We start from the raw sequence: 16,833 nt of genomic DNA, 5'->3' as shown, positions 1-16,833 counted from the left end.
CATTAATATGAAGCAGAGCTGAAATGGATTGTGGCAGTTTCCAGTGTCCTCGAGAAGCATCCAGTCTGGTTCCATAGCAATTCCCAATGCAGCTTCTCAAAGGGCCAGTTTTATTCACTGTAAGCGAATTCTTTTAGATTACAAACGGCTTAGAGCAGAAATCACCTCCATGACGAGGAAACAGCAGAGACACAGCAGTAAGACTGGGGCAGGATCAGCCAGAGTCTATAGGATCATTGTGAGTCACAGCCCACTCGATGTAACCTAACACCACCAGGGATGCCAGTCATACCGCTCGGTGTATGTGGAATGTGCTTGGAAAGGTGGAGGTCGGCAGAAGACCCTCAATGAGACAGACTGACAGAGTACCTGTAACACGGGGCTTGAGCATGGCAGAGGTTGTAAGAGTGGAACAGGACAGGGGAAGATTCCACTCTGCTGTCCGCACAGTCACCAGGAGTAAGAGCTGACTCGACACCTAACAACAGCAGCAGCGGGAGGCATGACTCTAAGGTAATGACGGTGGCACTAAGGAAGGGACAAAGTGTCACTCCTGTCGTCACTGCTAACTCGCCTGGAAGGGTTACCACGACTCCAAGCTCCAATACGTTGGGATGGGTCCAGTCTTCCTGTTCCTCCTCCTCCATCTATGTTGCCTGCTGTTCACATGGCACACGCTCTCTGGCTCCAGCCCTCCAGAGCTGAGTCAGAGTTTGCAAGTTAGAGGGACACCTTCTTTCTAACCAGCTGCCCATGCAGTAATTCTGGAATCTAGCCATTTAGACTGAGGTATGAGATTACATCTCAGGGATGAGGAGGACACCCTTCAGTCTGCCCAATACACAGACAGCAACAACCTCTTGCTACCCCTGTGAGTTTGTTAGTTTTCCAGAATGACTCACAGGATCCATAGAGAGGATAGTTTACTTCTTGGTATGAGGAGTGATAAAGTCAGTACTCACTCAAAGCAGTCCTATTCCCAACAGAACGAAACATTGCCTAGCCCTAGGGCCTCCCCACAAATGCCATGTATGAGCCCAGTATTGTAGCCACTGTGTCAATCCATCTTGTCGAAGGTTCTTCCTCTTTTTTGCTGACCCTCTATCAGATATGCTACTGTTCTCCAGGGACTGGACCCTCCTGAGAACATGAACAAAGCAGGTGACATTAAATGGCACCATCTTTGCTCCTAAGGAGCATTCCACTGCAAGTTTCCAAGAGAGACTTGTTTGTTCTTACAGCAGTCCACTGTATATTCAGTATTCTTCACTAAAAACATGAATTCTTTACCCTGCTTTATTCATTCTCTAGTTTTTACACATCTACAAATAGGTCTGGCTTGGAGACGGCGAAACCAAGTTTCTCCTTAGAGGCTAGGATTTTTTTAAAAATTATTTTTGTGTGTACCGTCAAACTGGATCTGACTGGTACAGGAGGAGATTGTCCCTCCTTCTCCAGCAGAGCATCTGGTGGATTTGAACCATGCACCTCTGGGAGAGGCTAGGATTTTGAAGCTCCATCTCACATGCTTTGGGCATGTGGCCAGAAGAGACTTGTCCTTGGAGAAGGACATTATGCTCGGTAGGGTGGGGGGGACAGGAGAGGAAGACTCCAGATGAGCTAGATTGATACAGTAACTGGAGCAATGGCAGTTTGGTGTGTCAGAATTAGTGAGACTGGCTCAGGAGAGGGAAGGGTTCAGAGCTGCTGTATATAGGGTCGCAGGCAACTCGAAGGCACATAACAACAATTAACAACAACATATTACATTGGTTGTTTTTTATTTAAGACTCTTGTTTAGAGTCAACATGATCTGGGAAGAACCTTTGTATTTAAAAGTAAATTGTTAGTATATTTTGGAGAAACATTCTTCAAAGTGTTACAGCACTCTTCTGTAAATTTGCTGTACTGTAGTAATCTGGGGTTGCTGTGATGTTGCCATTGGGGTGTCAAATGTCATAAGGGTTACCCATGGTAGACAGTGTTTGGTGGACCTCCCAGTTTAAGACAGGTTTGGAAGCAAGAGTGGGAATGACAACCAATTCCTAAACATGCCTCCGGAAACTCTATGAACTTTGAGAAACAATGATAGTTATAGAGGGGCTTCAGGTCTTTTATTCATAGGGTCACTATGAGTCGTACTTGACTCGACGCCAATCAACAACATAAGGTGATAGGAAATAATATTGCTTGGGTTGCTGCACCTTAGTAGTTACCAAAATCTTTGCTTTTCTATATTTTAAGAAGAAAAATCAGTAAATCTGTCCACTGCAATATATTGTCTAATTTCTTGACGGCTTTTTCCACTGTGGATCCAAAGTAAAATGAGTTGACAATCTCAATGTTTTCTCATTTTATCCTATTACTTGTTGATCCAGCTGTGAGAATTCCTGTTATATACTGAGGTATAGCCCACACTGAAGTTGTTGATTAATACATGCCTTAAGTCTTCTTCACTATCAGCAAGCAAGGTTGTGTCATATAAATATTATAGATTGTCAATGAGTCTTCCTCCAATCCTGATTTCATGTCTTTCTTCATAAATGTCAGTTCCCATGTTTGGATTATCTGGTGTGGAGTTTATCTTTTACTATGACTTTCCTAGTCATTGAATTTGACTTTGCCATGAGAATGGGTGGAGATATGTGAATAGGGCATGTCAGCCTATCCACAAGGGGACTGACTAGACTCACCATTAAATTGAGTGGATCCAGCAGCGGAAATAAGTAAGTTCATCACCAGGAAAAGAGGAAGCAATAGAACCTACAGGACCACAGGACCAGAAGCCATGGCAGCCACAGAAGAGCACCGGAGACTGGATGTGAGATGGAGAGCCAGAGACCCGACATGAGGTGGGAACTTCTACACCATTGGAACCAATGAAAAGATTCATGGGTTGAGCTCTAGACAGCTAACAATGAAAAGTATCCCTGTCTTCAAGTGGGACGAGCTATCCTTTCCAGTACACAGTCACCAACCTACAAGTCCATATATACACTAGGACTCTGGGCTCTTAGTATCCTCACCACCTAGATTACATCTTGGGAGCTCTGGTGGCCTCATGGGTAAGAAGCTGTGCTGTTAAACCAAACATAGGCGGTTTGAGCCCACCAGATGCTCCTCAGCAAAAAGATGGGCAATCTCCACTCTGTGACTTATAGCCTCTGAAAACCTGCTGGAAGGTCTGCTATGAGTTGGTTCCAACTCAACGGCACATAATAACAATATGAGGCTCCCAGGTGGTCCCTGCCACTTGGTCAGCCCCAAAAACAAAGGCCAAAATTCTTTCCGCATGATGATCCACACTTCACAACAATGAACTATAAAAACAAACAAAATACCTAACTGTTGTTGTTGTTATGTGCCGTCGAGTCGCTTGCCACTCATAGCGACCCTATGTCCAACAGCCCTAAACTCTGCTCTGTGCTGTGCCAATTGCACTGTCTCTGACACTCCCATCCCAATTATCCCAGTCACTGAATCAATCCACCTCACAGAGGGCCTTCCTCTCCTGCACTGTCCCTCCACCCTCTCAAGCATGATGTCCTTCTCCAAGGACCGGTCTCTCCTCACAACATGTCCAAAGTATGTTAGACGGAGCCTCATGCAACACAAATTCTTACCTCCTTCAAGGAAGTCATTTAGGGAAACTATTCATTCTTCTACTGGCATTATGGTTTCTCCAAATATTTTTGTAATTCTCTCTCTCTCTCTAGCACTGCTCAAAAAAAAAACATCCCATTTCATTTCCTGTTTTTTAACCAAAAATGGTTTTACTCATTTGAAACAACTTTCTTTCCTGATCTGGCTCTTGGCTTGTAAACAAAATCATAGTAATGTTCATAATACCTGACTGGCCATCCAGGATGACCATTCTGAGGAAATTAATGTCTTTAAGAAAGGAAAGAACTCTTCTAACAATTCATGAAAAGCCTGAAAAATTGAAGTAGGTGGATTTTCATATTCCAGTAGGAGTTAACAAAACATGATCACAAGCCAAGATTTTTAAATGCACGGAGAAATAAAGAGCTATCAGCAGTTGCTTTGATCTTTTGGAGTGGTCAGCAGAGATGGAAGCCCAGGCTTGAGACCCTAGAGGCTTCTTCCCATGAGACAGTGTTTATGAAAGGTAACACACACCTGTATTTTTTCACTTCACTTTCCAACATTGGCTGCAAATGTGTATCTCTTGGGACAGGGTTAAAACACCAGGGACTGGCTACTTCCAGACAAATGAACCTATGTGTCAAAGGGAAGAATCTGTGTGCCAGTGTGTTTTGTTTATTCTTCTCCTTTCCCCTCCTTGTTTTCCTCCCTCTGCCTTCCTTTCTTTTTTTCCAAATTCCCTGGATTATCCAGATGCATGAAAGCAAAATGATGCCCGAGGACTCGCTCCATTTATTATCTCACTTCATGACCCACAGACTCAAAAATCAGAGACTATTCACCTACCTGGAATCTTTGCAAGTGATACTAAAAATGGAGCTCTCGGTGTTTAGATAAGAGCAGTCTGTCTTTAGTTCACTAACCACATATACAGGGAAACACACTTGTGAAGGCCCAGGTGAAGCAAGAAACTATGCCAGAGCCTAGTCACTGGAAGGGATTCTGTTTTCGTTTTTGACTTGTAGTAGCTTCTAAATTTTCCACAATGAATATGCATCACCTTTGTGGTACCTACTTTCATGCTGGGTTATTGACTCAAGGGATAAAAAGTGCATACCTGCAGGATCTTGGGCTGTCACGTCCACACCATGGGTGACCATGACCCTGAGGCATTCCACATGTCCCTTTGAAGCAGCAAGATGAAACCTAAGAACAGAGAAACACAATCACCTTAAGATTCCCAGTCTCTCAAGTTCACCTTTGCCATGCCTTTGGCCTCTCCACACACAATTTCTCTCACTTGTACTTCACCATTCAATGATGGTAGTGAATTCAGATTAGAGAGGAACATCCTAAGACCCTGAGGAGTCTGATCACTTATTCACTGTTCTCTCTTATTAAATGATGAAGCATAAACTTGACAAGTCTGATTTAAAGACTGTGCCCGAAAGAAGTAGGAAGACTCACCATCTATTTATCTCTTTATGAGATAAACAAAGTTGGAAAGTCCCAACTAGGTTCAATTTCTGAATGAGGAAAATACTAATAACCTCTTTTTGTTCTTGTATAACATATGCAAGGAAAACAACATAGATCAAAATTGTATAGCTTGCTACAATTTCATAAATGGAGCATAGTTATTTTTTGTTCATACTAATGAATAAACACAACAGGTCAGAAACCTAAACGCTCTCCTTGAATCTCTTCCTAGCACCTCAAAAGCTCTTCCTGTGACTCTTCAATCACCAAGCCCCCTCTCTTCATATGCTGGTGTCGTGTATCATCGAGTTGGAACTGAACCCTCCAGTGGATTTTCAGAGGCAGTAAACTGTGCGAGGTAACTGTCCATCCTTCTTCCGTGGAGCAACTGGTGGATGTGAACTGTGGTCCTTCAGGATTACAGCGACATTTGTTGCCACTAGGCCACCAGACCTCCTCATACAGCATCTATATTTTCTCTACTTAAAGGCTCTCAGGATTACATATGGAATGCATGCCAAGTCTGTGTGGGGTTAAAACTGTGGACACATCTGATGAGGGAGCATTATTATAAGCAATACAATTTTAACACAGAATATACCCAGTAACTTAAAGAAGACTCCTTGATACGGTTTAAGGCAAAACTGGGATGAAATTAAATAGCTTGAGAACATACCTCTCTTAGAGGTCAGTCTGGCCGTTTCTTAAGATATTAAACATTGGTTTGCCATTTGAGCCAGTAATTGTGCTCCTAGGTATTTACCTAAGTAAGGTGAAACTGTTATGTCCACATAAAATATCTGCACATAAATGTGTACAGCGGCTTTATTAATAATGACCCTAAAGTGGAAGCAGTCCAAGATGTCCATCAATATGTGGGTGCATAAACTGTGCTACATCCACACAATGGAACATTATTATTCTGCAAGGAAAAAAGAGAAGAGCCCTCAAGCCACAAAAAGACATGGAGGATCCTTAAAAGAATGCGGTAAAATTTAAGAATCTAGACCCCTGGTGCATTATGCAGATGACACAACTCTGGCTGCGAAAATGGAGGAGGACCAGAAGTGCTTGCTGCAAAAGGTCAAGGACTACAGCCTTCAATATGGATTGAAGCTCAACATCAAGAAAACAAAGATTCTCACCACTGGACCGAATGGCAGCATCATGATGGATGGTGAAGAGACTGAGATTGGTCACAGCTTTAGCTTGCTTGGCTCCACAGTCAACACTCTTGGAACCAGCAGCCAGGAAATTAAAAGACGAATAGCATTGGAAGAGTCTGCTGTCAGAGACCTCTCCAAAGTAGTGAAAAGCAATGATGGCAGTCTGGAGATGAATGTGCACCTAATACAGACCGTAGTCTTTGTGATTACTTGCTATGTATTAGAAAGCTGGACTAGGGATGACAGAAGGAGAATTGATGCCTTTGAGCTGTGGTGCTGGAGAAGAGTACTGAATATACCACAGACTGCTGGGAACACAGTTTTGTTCTAGAGAGGGTGAGACCAGGCTGTTCCTTGGAGGCAAGGATGCTGAAGCTTCGTCTGACATACTTTGGACATGTTGCAAGGAGGGAGCAGCCCTTGGAGAGGAACATCATGCTTGAGAGGGTGGAGGGACAGTGCAGGAGAGGAAAACCTTAGATGAGATGGATTGATTCAGTGACTGAGGTAGTGGGTATAGGTGTTTCAGAGACAATAAGATTGGCACAGGATAGAGCAGGGTTTAGGGCTGTTGTACATAGGGTCGCTATCAGTCACAGATGACTCGATGGCACATTAATAACAACAACAACTACATGATGATCTGGATGACGCAAATCCAGAGACAGTGAAAAGATCACCACTGTGGTTCAATAGAGCACGTGAAAGCGGCAAGGTTCAAAGTCAGGAAAGATGTATTTTAGTGTTGTATTCTTTCTCCATACCTATTCAGTCTGTATGTTAAGCAAATCATTAGAGAAGCTGGACTCAAAGGAAGACTCCACAACAACCTAAGTTATGCAGATGACACAACCTTGTTTGCTAACAGTGAGCAAGACTTGAAACACTTGCTGCAGAAGATCAAAGACTTCAGACTTCAATATGGATCACATCTCAGCATCAAGAAGACAAAAATCCTCACCACTGCACCAATAAGCAACATCATGACAGATGGAGGTAAGAATGAAATTGCCAATGATTTCATGTTACTTGGATCTACAATCAACTCCCTTGGTATCCAGCAGTCAAGAGATCAGTAGATGTATTGCACTGGGAAACGTCTGCCACCAGGGTCCTCTCAATGACGTTACTTTGAAGAACAAGGTGCACCTGATTCAGGCCAAGGTCTTTTCCATCACTTGCTATGAATTAGAGAGCTGGACAATGAATAAGAATGATAGAAGGAGAATTAATGACTTTGAGCTGTGCTGGTGAAGCGTACTAAGTATCACATTGACTGTCAAAAGAATACATATGTCTTAGAAAAAGTGCAGCCAGGACACTCCTTGTTTGTAAGGATGGTAAGGCTTTGTCTCACATACTTTTGGGTTATATTGCTAGAAGATGTTATTCCTTGGAAAGGGAAATCACGCTTGGGAAGGCTGAGGGTCAGCAAGAAAGCAGAAGACTCTCAATAAGATTAAACAATACAGTGACAGCAGCAATGGGCTGTCAGAGAGGATGAGGATGGCACAGGACAGAACTATTGTTCATAAGGTTGCTGTGAGTTGTACTCAACTTGGCAGAATCTAACAATAACAACAACAACAACAACAAGGGGAGGAGGCAGGAACAAATAGGCAAAGGACATGTATTTTTAGAGCAGGAAAATGATTTCCTTTCATGATACATGAATTAATTGCCAAAATCCAGAAAAGTTTACAGCACAAAAGTGAACCTTAATATATATCAACTTGGAAACCTGGGAGTTCTGGCAGTTTAGTGGGTAAGGGAACTGTACTGCCAACCCCAAGAACTTGGTTCAAATTATCCAGCTGGCTCCCTGTGGGGTAATCTCTGTGATTTACATCCTCTGAGAACCCACTACTGGGTCAGCTCTGAGTCAGGTCCCAGTTGACAGGCACTGTTTGGTTATCGTGAAGTAGATTCCAACTAACATGTAAATTCATATTCCACCTTACAGCGATCCAGTAGGACAGAGCAGGACCAGGGTCTTCAGGCCTGCAATATTTGTCCTGCAGAGGGGCTGGTGGATTTGATGAATCAATCTTTCACTTAGCAGCCGAGTGTTTAATCATCGCACCACCAGATTCCTCAGTGTGAACTACAGACTTTAGTTAATGGTAAGGCATCAGTGTTAGTCCATTAGTCATAACAACTGTACCACACAGACAGGAAAGATGCTGACCGGAGAAATGACTGTGGGAAAGTGTGTGTGTGTGTGCTGCCATGCATGCTACAACTGTTACCGAAACTTTGCAGAGTCCTTCTAGTTCAGTGGGAATATCTTGTGGAATAGCACAGGATTCTGCAGAATGGTAAAAGGTTAGAAACTAAAGAAGAAGGTCTGCTGGCTAGATTTAGAAAGAGAAAAATGCAAAATAAACAGCAACAGCTCTTACACATTTAGTTGCTTTGGTACCTACTGGTCACCCTGAAAAGTGGGGGGTCCAGGTGAGGGGGACTGACACAGTGGCTGCAAAATGGCCTTATGCTATGAGGATGGTCCAGGGCAGGGCAGGGCTTCCTCCTGTTGTATACTTGGGGGCGATAAGTCAGAGCTTTTTCTTATATTTTTGTTAAATATGCCTCATAGTATTTAACAACAATAACAAGTCATTCTAATTAACGCTTCAAAATAGCCTATCTGTTGCTTAATACTATATCAGTGCCGCAATTTTTGTTGTGTACCATAGAGTCCAAACGGACCCATAGCTGACCCTCCAGTGGGTCTTCAGAGACAGTTAATCGCATGGAGGAGACTGTCTAGCCTCCCGGAGAGCAGCTGCTGGTCTTGAACCTCGTGCCTTCAGGATTACAGTGCACCTTCTTGCCACTAGTTTTTGTTGAGTGATGACTTATAGCAACCCTATGAACAAAAGGCCTAAATAGTCCCTTTATAACTATCATCATTTATCAAAGTTCATAGTTTCCTGAGTCATGTTTTTTGGCCACCAGAATTTCGTAGAAAACATTTTACTACTTAACTTGGGCCACTGTACTTCTCACGACTTTGCCACATAAGTTTTTACATAAAAATGAAAGCCATCAGTGTTCTGGTGTAGTTTTGTCTTATTTTTTATGAAAGGTGTGTGAAAGAAAAAGAGGTAAGACTCAGACAAAGAAATGGCCTGTCAACAGATCCTTTGTGTTACAGTAGCACTTTGGAGATCAAATTCTAAATCTCACACTTGCACAGCCAACAGCTACCAAGTGAAAGGGCTGGGGCATCTTATTTGTTTATTTTCCCCAGAGAGAAAGCTGCTGGAAGCCGGGAACCCCGCCTTCTCTCTCTCACTCTCCACCCTACACCTGCAACTAGTCATTCACCAAGAGCCCCTCTGAGGCAGAGGGGGAGAGAGACAGAGAAAGCTGCTGTTACAGGTGTATTTAACCGGAATATGCACTCACTCAAAGGTTTTCAACTGAAGAAATCAGGCCCTTATTCCTAATACCCATGATTTAAAAAAAAAAAAAGAAACAAAGCTTCCAACATTATAACTTTATTAAAACTTAGAATCAGGTCAGAAATAGCAGTCAGATAAAGTACACTGAAAAGCAAGACATTAGGAGAAGACTGCAGATAGGTCATCTTTAAGGGCTCTGGGGAGTCAGATGAACTAGATTTGATCTAACTAGATGTGATCTGGGATGACCTACTAAGTAATTTATTCCTCAGTCTCCAGATCTGCAAAATGGGCCACTGAAAGGAATAAGAAGTTCCTCTGTGCAAAGCACATGCAAAATGTGACATCTGTAATGTAAAAACATTCCAAAAAATGCAGCTAATTATCTATTATAGCTTCCCCAACCCACGCTGGGCAGTGTCTAGGTTGTGTAGCTGAATAAAAGAAATGTCTCAATACTCAGAAAAGACAGGTTAGGAGAAGCTACATCTGAACTCAATTACTTGCCCAAAATCGCCAGCAGTAAGAGATGCAAATCAAAACCACAATGAGATACCATCTCACCCCAAGGGCAGTCCAAAGTTTAACAGGACAGCAAGTTGGAGAGGATGTGGTAAGATAGGAATTATTTTCCCACCCCCAGTGGTCACTGGTTTTATTTTTTTTTTAATTATTTTATACTGATTTATTTACAAAGTTTCAATACATTGTTTTTCACAAGAGATCCTTTCCATTTCCTTCAGCCTCCCACTGAATTAAGCAACCCTATGATTAACAGTCCCCCTTCCGCCTATCCTCATCGCTCTGCTTCCACCCACTGTATCCTTACACTCATTCTACAATAATGATTTTATACAGTAGAGGCAGGAACACTTATGCATTGCTGGTGAGACTGTAAAATGGTACAAAAACTCTGGAAGGCAGTTTGGCATTTCCTCAGAAACCTGAACATAGAACCCAGCTATTCTACACTGCTTGGAATTAACCCTGAGAAAATGAGACCTGAGGCACAAATGGAGATTTGTACAATGTTCATAGCAGCTTTACTAACCATCACAAGAACATGGAAACAGGCCAAATGTCCAATCACAACTGAATGGATTATGAAATTATGGTACAATCACATTCTGGAATACTATGCAGCACGCAGGAGCAATGATTTTTTAATTCTCTACCTAGCTTGGGAGAGACTGGAAAGCATTATGCTAAGTGAACTAACTCAGTCTCATAGGGACAAATGCTGTATAAGACCATTATTGTAGAATGTGTATGAGGATCCACACAAGGGTGGGGGCAGAGAGGTCAGGATGGGGGGGGCCCTTAGTCCTAGGGTCGCAAACTTTGTTGGGTGGAGGGAGGGGCAGGTAAAGGAAATAGGAAAGATCTGGTGTGAAGAACAATGTATACAAACTGTAAGTGAACCAGTATAAGAATTGTAGGGAGCTCTGGTGGCCTAGTGGTAAGAAGCTGCACAGCAATCCCAAGGTACAAGCTTTGAATCCACTAGATGCCCTGCTGGAGAAGGGGCAACCACCTCCTGTACCAGTCAGTTCCGACTTTTTTGTACACACAAAAAATAATAAAATAAAAATAAAAAAATTGTACAAAAAAAGAAAAAGAACTCAACTACACCAGAGTTTGAAGTGATGGAGGGGAGAGGAGCGGGATGGGGGTGGGGTGGGATTAACAGCTACCTGCATTGCAGGGAATGGAAACTCAGGGGCAAGGCCACTGCCAGGCCCCATCTGAAAGACTCACTCCTCCAAGGCCGGGACAGGTCTACGCTCGCACTTGACCTGCTCACGTGCCGGCACCTCTCACAGGAGTGAACATCTCCCAAGCAGGACTTGGCAACAAGAAGTCACTAACATTTAGTTCTGACTGTGACCTGGAGGCAGCGCCAACTTTTAAATAGATACTCCCGTGGAAAGGAGGGTTTGGTACGATGAAAAAACCCAGGCAGTGGGAGAACCTGGATGTGCAGATGCCAGTGAGGAGAGAGCCTTTCTTGCGCAGCCATGAGGAAGGACTGTGGTCTCCTCAGGGGTGCAGGTCTGGGGAGCAGATAAATTAGGTGCTAATCCCTCTCTGGATGGTGGCCAGGCACCTGTGGGGTTCTGTAACTCGGGGAGTGATGGAGCTCCAGGTCAGCACGCCGCTCATAAAAAGCATGGCAGGTGCTCTCCAATGGTCTGTCCTAGGAAGGTGGCTGAAAAAAACAATCCTTCTCTGAGCTCTGGAGACCCAATCTACAGGGAGACATGCTGCTAACTCGAAGGCAGTGCCTCTCTGCCGTTCAAGTCCTGCGTGACGTACAGCCTCCAAAAGCCCACTGGAGGGTCAGCTGGGAGGCAGGTCCAACTCCAGGGCAATGAGGGGGTTTTCACCTTGAGGGCAGGAGAGGTACAAGGTTGGTAAACAAACACCTCGGACTCTTGAACAAGGACAGTACACATCACAGGGCTCATTCTAAGGCGCTGGGACCAGCCCAGCTCTGTCTCAGGTAGTACATTCTGATTCATAGTAACCTACCTGGGGTTTCTGAGGCCAATAAGTCTTCATAGGAGGAAACTGCCCATCTTTCTCTCATGGAACTGCTGGTGGATTAGAACTGCAGACCTTTCAGTTAGTGGCACATAATGCACTATGCCATCAGAGCTCCTTAAAAGTTAAATAGTTGTACAATGGTATAAAGAAATCCTGGGGGTGTAATGGCTAAAGAATTTAGCTGCTTACCAAAAGTTCAGTGGTTCAAACCTATCAGAAAGATGAGGCAGTCTGCTTCTGCAAAGATGGTAAAGCCTGGAAATGAGCTAGGCAGTTCTACTCTGTCCTATGGGAACTCTCTGAATTGATCTGATGGCAGTGGGTTTGGTTTCATTGTTGTTGTTATGTGCTGTCGAGTCGCTTGTGACTCATAGTGACCCTATGTACAACATCCCTAAACTCTGCTCTGTCCTGTGCCAATCACACCGTCTCTGATATACCCATCCCGATTATCCCAGTCACTGAATCAATCCACCTCATAGAGGGCCTTCCCCTCCTGCGCTGTCCCTCCACCCTCCCAAGCATGATGTCCTTCTCTAAGGACCTGTCCCTCTTGCAGCATGTCCAAAGTATGTCAGACGGAGCCTTGGAATTCTTGTCTCTAAGAAGCAGCTCAGTTTGACCCTTTCCAGGATGAATCTGTTTGTTTTCCTAGCAGTCCATGGTACCCTCAATACTCTTCTCCAGCACCACAGCTCAAAGGCATCAATTCTCCTATCCTCCTTAGTCATTGTCCAATTCTCTGATGCATAACAAGTGATTGCAAAGACCATGGCCTTTATAGATGCACCTTAGTCTCCAAAGAGACACCACTGCTCTTCAGTACTTTGAAGAGGTCCCTAACAGCAGACTTTCCCATGGCAATATGTCTTCTAATTTCCTGGCTACTGATGAAAAGGTGAGGAAAAATGGAGTTGCTTTCATAGTTAAAACAGCCATTGCTAGATCTTGGTTTCATTATTTTTCAATATATGTATTTTTATAAGTCCTGCTATTGTCACCTTGTAGTTGTTGCTCAGTGCCATCAAGTCCAGTATGACCCATGGAGACCCTGTGAACAGATATGAACGCTGCCCTGCTCTGTGCCATCCTCACCATCTCTGATAGGTGGAGCCCACTGCTACAGTCACTGTGTCAAGCCATCCTGTTGAAGGTCTTCCTCTCAATGCCATTCATTCACACATCTATCTACCAACATACTAATGTAATCATGCACTGGACACTGTTCTAAACTCTGAGGACAGCGTGCAGAAGAAAGCAAAGATCTTGTCCTCAAGGAGCCTGTCTCTTGGTGGGAAGACTAAAGAAAGGTCACTGCTGCTGTCAGGTCAGTTTCCACTCACAGTGACCCACCATCGGGTTTCCAAGGTTGTGAATCTTTATGAGAGGAAACGATTCCTTTCTCTCCAAGATGCTCCTGGAGGATTCAAACTGCAGACCTTTCAGTTAGTGGCACAACATATAACGCTTTCTAACAACAGAGCTCCTTAAAAGATCAACCAATAGTTGTTAACTGAGGTGATTTCTGTTGTCCAGGGGATGGGGGCAATGTGTGTGGATTTATTTATTTATTTATTTTTGTCCGCTAAAGCACAGGGATAATAGAAAAACTGATGCCTTCGAGCTATGATGTCAGAGAAGAGCACTGAACATCGCATGGATGGACGGCCAAGAGCACAAACAGGTATGTCTTGAAGAGGGTGCAGCTGGAGTGCTCTTTGGAGTGCATGTACTTTGGGCATGTTGCTAGAAGGAACTATTCCTAGGACAGGGACATAACGCTGGGATGGGTGGAGGGTCAGCGAAGAAGGGGAAGACCATCAACCAGGTGGACTGACATGGTGACAGCTGCAATCAGCTCTTGAGTGTCAGAAAATGTGAGGATGGTGCAGGATAGAACAGGATGCAGATCTTTTGTTTACAGGGTCACTAGGAGTCGTACTTGACAGCATCTAACAACAACAATGACAACAACAATACAATATAATAAAAGAGAAGCAGCAGCATTTGTTGCAGATCAAATACTTTAGCCTTCAATATGGGTCACATCTCAAATCAAGAAAACAGAAACTCTCACCAACAGGCAACATCATTAGGGATAGATAAAAGACTAAAGTTATCAGCAATTTCATTTTACCTGGATCCACAATCAACACCCAGGGTAACAGCAGTTAAGACATCAGAAGATATGCTGTACTGGGGAAATCTGCTTGCCATCAAGGACCTCTCCAAAGTGCTAAAGAGCAAGGCTGTCACTTTTAAAACTAAGGTGTGCCCGAATCTAACTCATGGTAATCTCAATTGTGTTCTACGCATGTCAAAGTTAGACAGTAAGTAAGAATGACAAAAGATTGGACGCCTCTGGATTGTGGTGCTAGAGAAGAGTCTTGAATGTCCCAGGGTCTGCCAAAAAAACCCCAAGACTGTCTTGAAGCTTCGAAGTGCCACCAGGGTGCTCCTTAGAGGCAAGGAGGGTACTCTGGGCATGTTGTTAGGAGGGGACAGTCTTAGAGAAAGACCTCAGGCTGGGAAAGGTGGAACGTGAGAGAAAGAAAGGAAGTGCCTCAACAAGATGAATCGTCATAGCGACTACAGCAAGGAGATGGTGAGGATGGTGGTGCAATACAGGGCAAGGTGCCAATCTGCTGGTCACAGGATCTCTCTGAGGTGGCGTTGCTGACTCTATGGTACATAACAACAAATGACAGTATGTAAATGTGTAGAGGCCCGCAATGCTGTTAAACACCCTACAATGTACAAGAGAGCCCCCCACAACAAAGAATCAAGTATAATTACGTATGAGAATCCCCCCACAAATCACTGAATAGAAATGTATGGTGCTGACATACAATTTTATTAAAGAACATGAACAACATGGACATACTTAAATATTTTATTGAGCCAGAATTCCCATACCTTAAGATCTCACCATTAAAAAAAAAATACAATTCAGTGGTTTGTAGAATTGTTGTGCAAATTCCATCATCATCTAATTCCATAACATCACATCACCCCAAAAGAAACCATGAGCCCATTAGCCGTCATTCCCATTACCCTATCCCCCTCAACTCTGAAAACCACTAATCTTTCTCTATGGATTTTCCAAATACGGACATTTCTTACAAATGGATGCACACAACATGTGGTTGTTCTCTTTTAGTAAATGAATTATCTCAACCTTTCAGAACCACAGTCTTAATAGTAGATACATCAGAACCAAACTGTTAAAAGAATCTTGTTGTTATTGTTAGGTGGCACCGAGTTGGGTATGGCGTGACAGATTTGAATGTGACCCTATGAATAAAAGATATGAATCCTATCCTGTGCCAACCTCACAATCTCTGACACACTTAAGCCAACTGCTGCAGTCACTGTATCTATCAATCTACCAGGTTGAAAGGTTTCCTCTTCTTTGCTATTCCTCTACCTTTCCAAGTATGAGATAATTTTACAAGGAATAGCCTCTCCTACCAACATGCCCAAAGTATGTGAGATGAAACTTTATCGTCCTTGCTTCCAAGATGCAATATGGCTTCACTATCTCCAAGACATATTTGTTTGTTCTTTTGGCAGTTGATGGGACATTCAGTACTCTTCTCTAAACACAGCTCAAAGGCGTCAATTTTTCTTCTGTCATCCTTATTCACTGCCCAGCTCTAATGCACAGCAAGTGACTGAAAAGACCATGGTCCTCAAACTAACATCAATGCTCCTTAGCAATTTGGAGAGGTCCCTGAGTGTGGTATGCTTCCCAGTGCAGTGTGTTCCCTCATCTCCTGATTGCTGGTATCTAGTATACTGACTGTGGATCCCAGCAGATGAAGTTGACAGTCTCAATCTTTTCTCCATCTATTGTGTTTTCTATCAGTCCAAATGGTGTACAATAACAGGGTATAATAAGGAGAATAACAGATGCTTTGGTGACTGGTACAAACTAAAAACCAAACCCACACTGTCAATGAGTCATTTCCAACTCAGAGTGGCCCACCACTGGTTTCCCCAGGATCTAAATCTACATAGGAATAGATTCTCCATCTTGCTCTCAGTGAGCAGCTGGTGGATTCCAACTACTGACCTTTTAGTTAGCAGGCAACTCAAGTCACTACACCACCTGAGCTCCTTGGTGGTGGATGAGAGGTGTATAAAACCTTTTTACCTAGTCCCTTAAACCCAGGTCTAGTGGTTAAGGGCCAAGGACACAGAGGTGGCCATCCATATTCTGGTGGGTTAAACGGCAGCATTTCAATAGTTCAAGTCTTGACCATTCAAAGTGTGGTTCACTGACTGAAAAAGCATCAGTACCTCCTGAGAATGTATTGGAAGGCAAGGCCCCACCGAGACCTACTAGCTCAAAAGCTGCATCTTGAGATTCCCAGTGGTTTCCCTGTGCACAATGAAATTTGAGACGTGCTGATCTGAATGGGGGACCAATTATAAACCCCACCTTATCATCTTAACCTCAACCTCCTTTGCCATCTCTGTTATCTAAATGTTGCACAAAGGGTTTTCAGAGGCCTGCTATTTCAGAAGTGGATGGCCAATCCTTCTTCCTAGTCTGTCTTAATATGAATGTTCAGATTAAGAGAAGTATTAGACAGACCAGCAAGTTAAAGGTATATCCCTTCTTG

General features: G+C 43.5%; 1 protein-coding gene across 1 annotated transcript in view; it reads right to left on the bottom strand.

Moving 5' to 3' along the window:
• The window catches only part of RAI14 (retinoic acid induced 14), a 93,390-nt gene that overhangs the window by 54,684 nt on the left and 21,873 nt on the right, over positions 1-16,833 (bottom strand). Inside the window, exon 2 of the mRNA XM_006896800.1 lies at positions 4,724-4,812. Within this exon, the coding sequence (XP_006896862.1) occupies positions 4,724-4,766 (43 nt within the window). The 5' untranslated portion in view covers positions 4,767-4,812. The remainder of the gene's footprint in view (positions 1-4,723; positions 4,813-16,833) is intronic.

The sequence above is a fragment of the Elephantulus edwardii genome, unplaced genomic scaffold, assembly GCF_000299155.1.
Source record: "Elephantulus edwardii isolate Elephantulus edwardi_28Jun2011 unplaced genomic scaffold, EleEdw1.0 scaffold00191, whole genome shotgun sequence".
Classification (NCBI taxonomy): Eukaryota; Metazoa; Chordata; class Mammalia; order Macroscelidea; family Macroscelididae; genus Elephantulus; species Elephantulus edwardii.
This window is presented reverse-complemented; position numbering and strand designations above follow the sequence as displayed.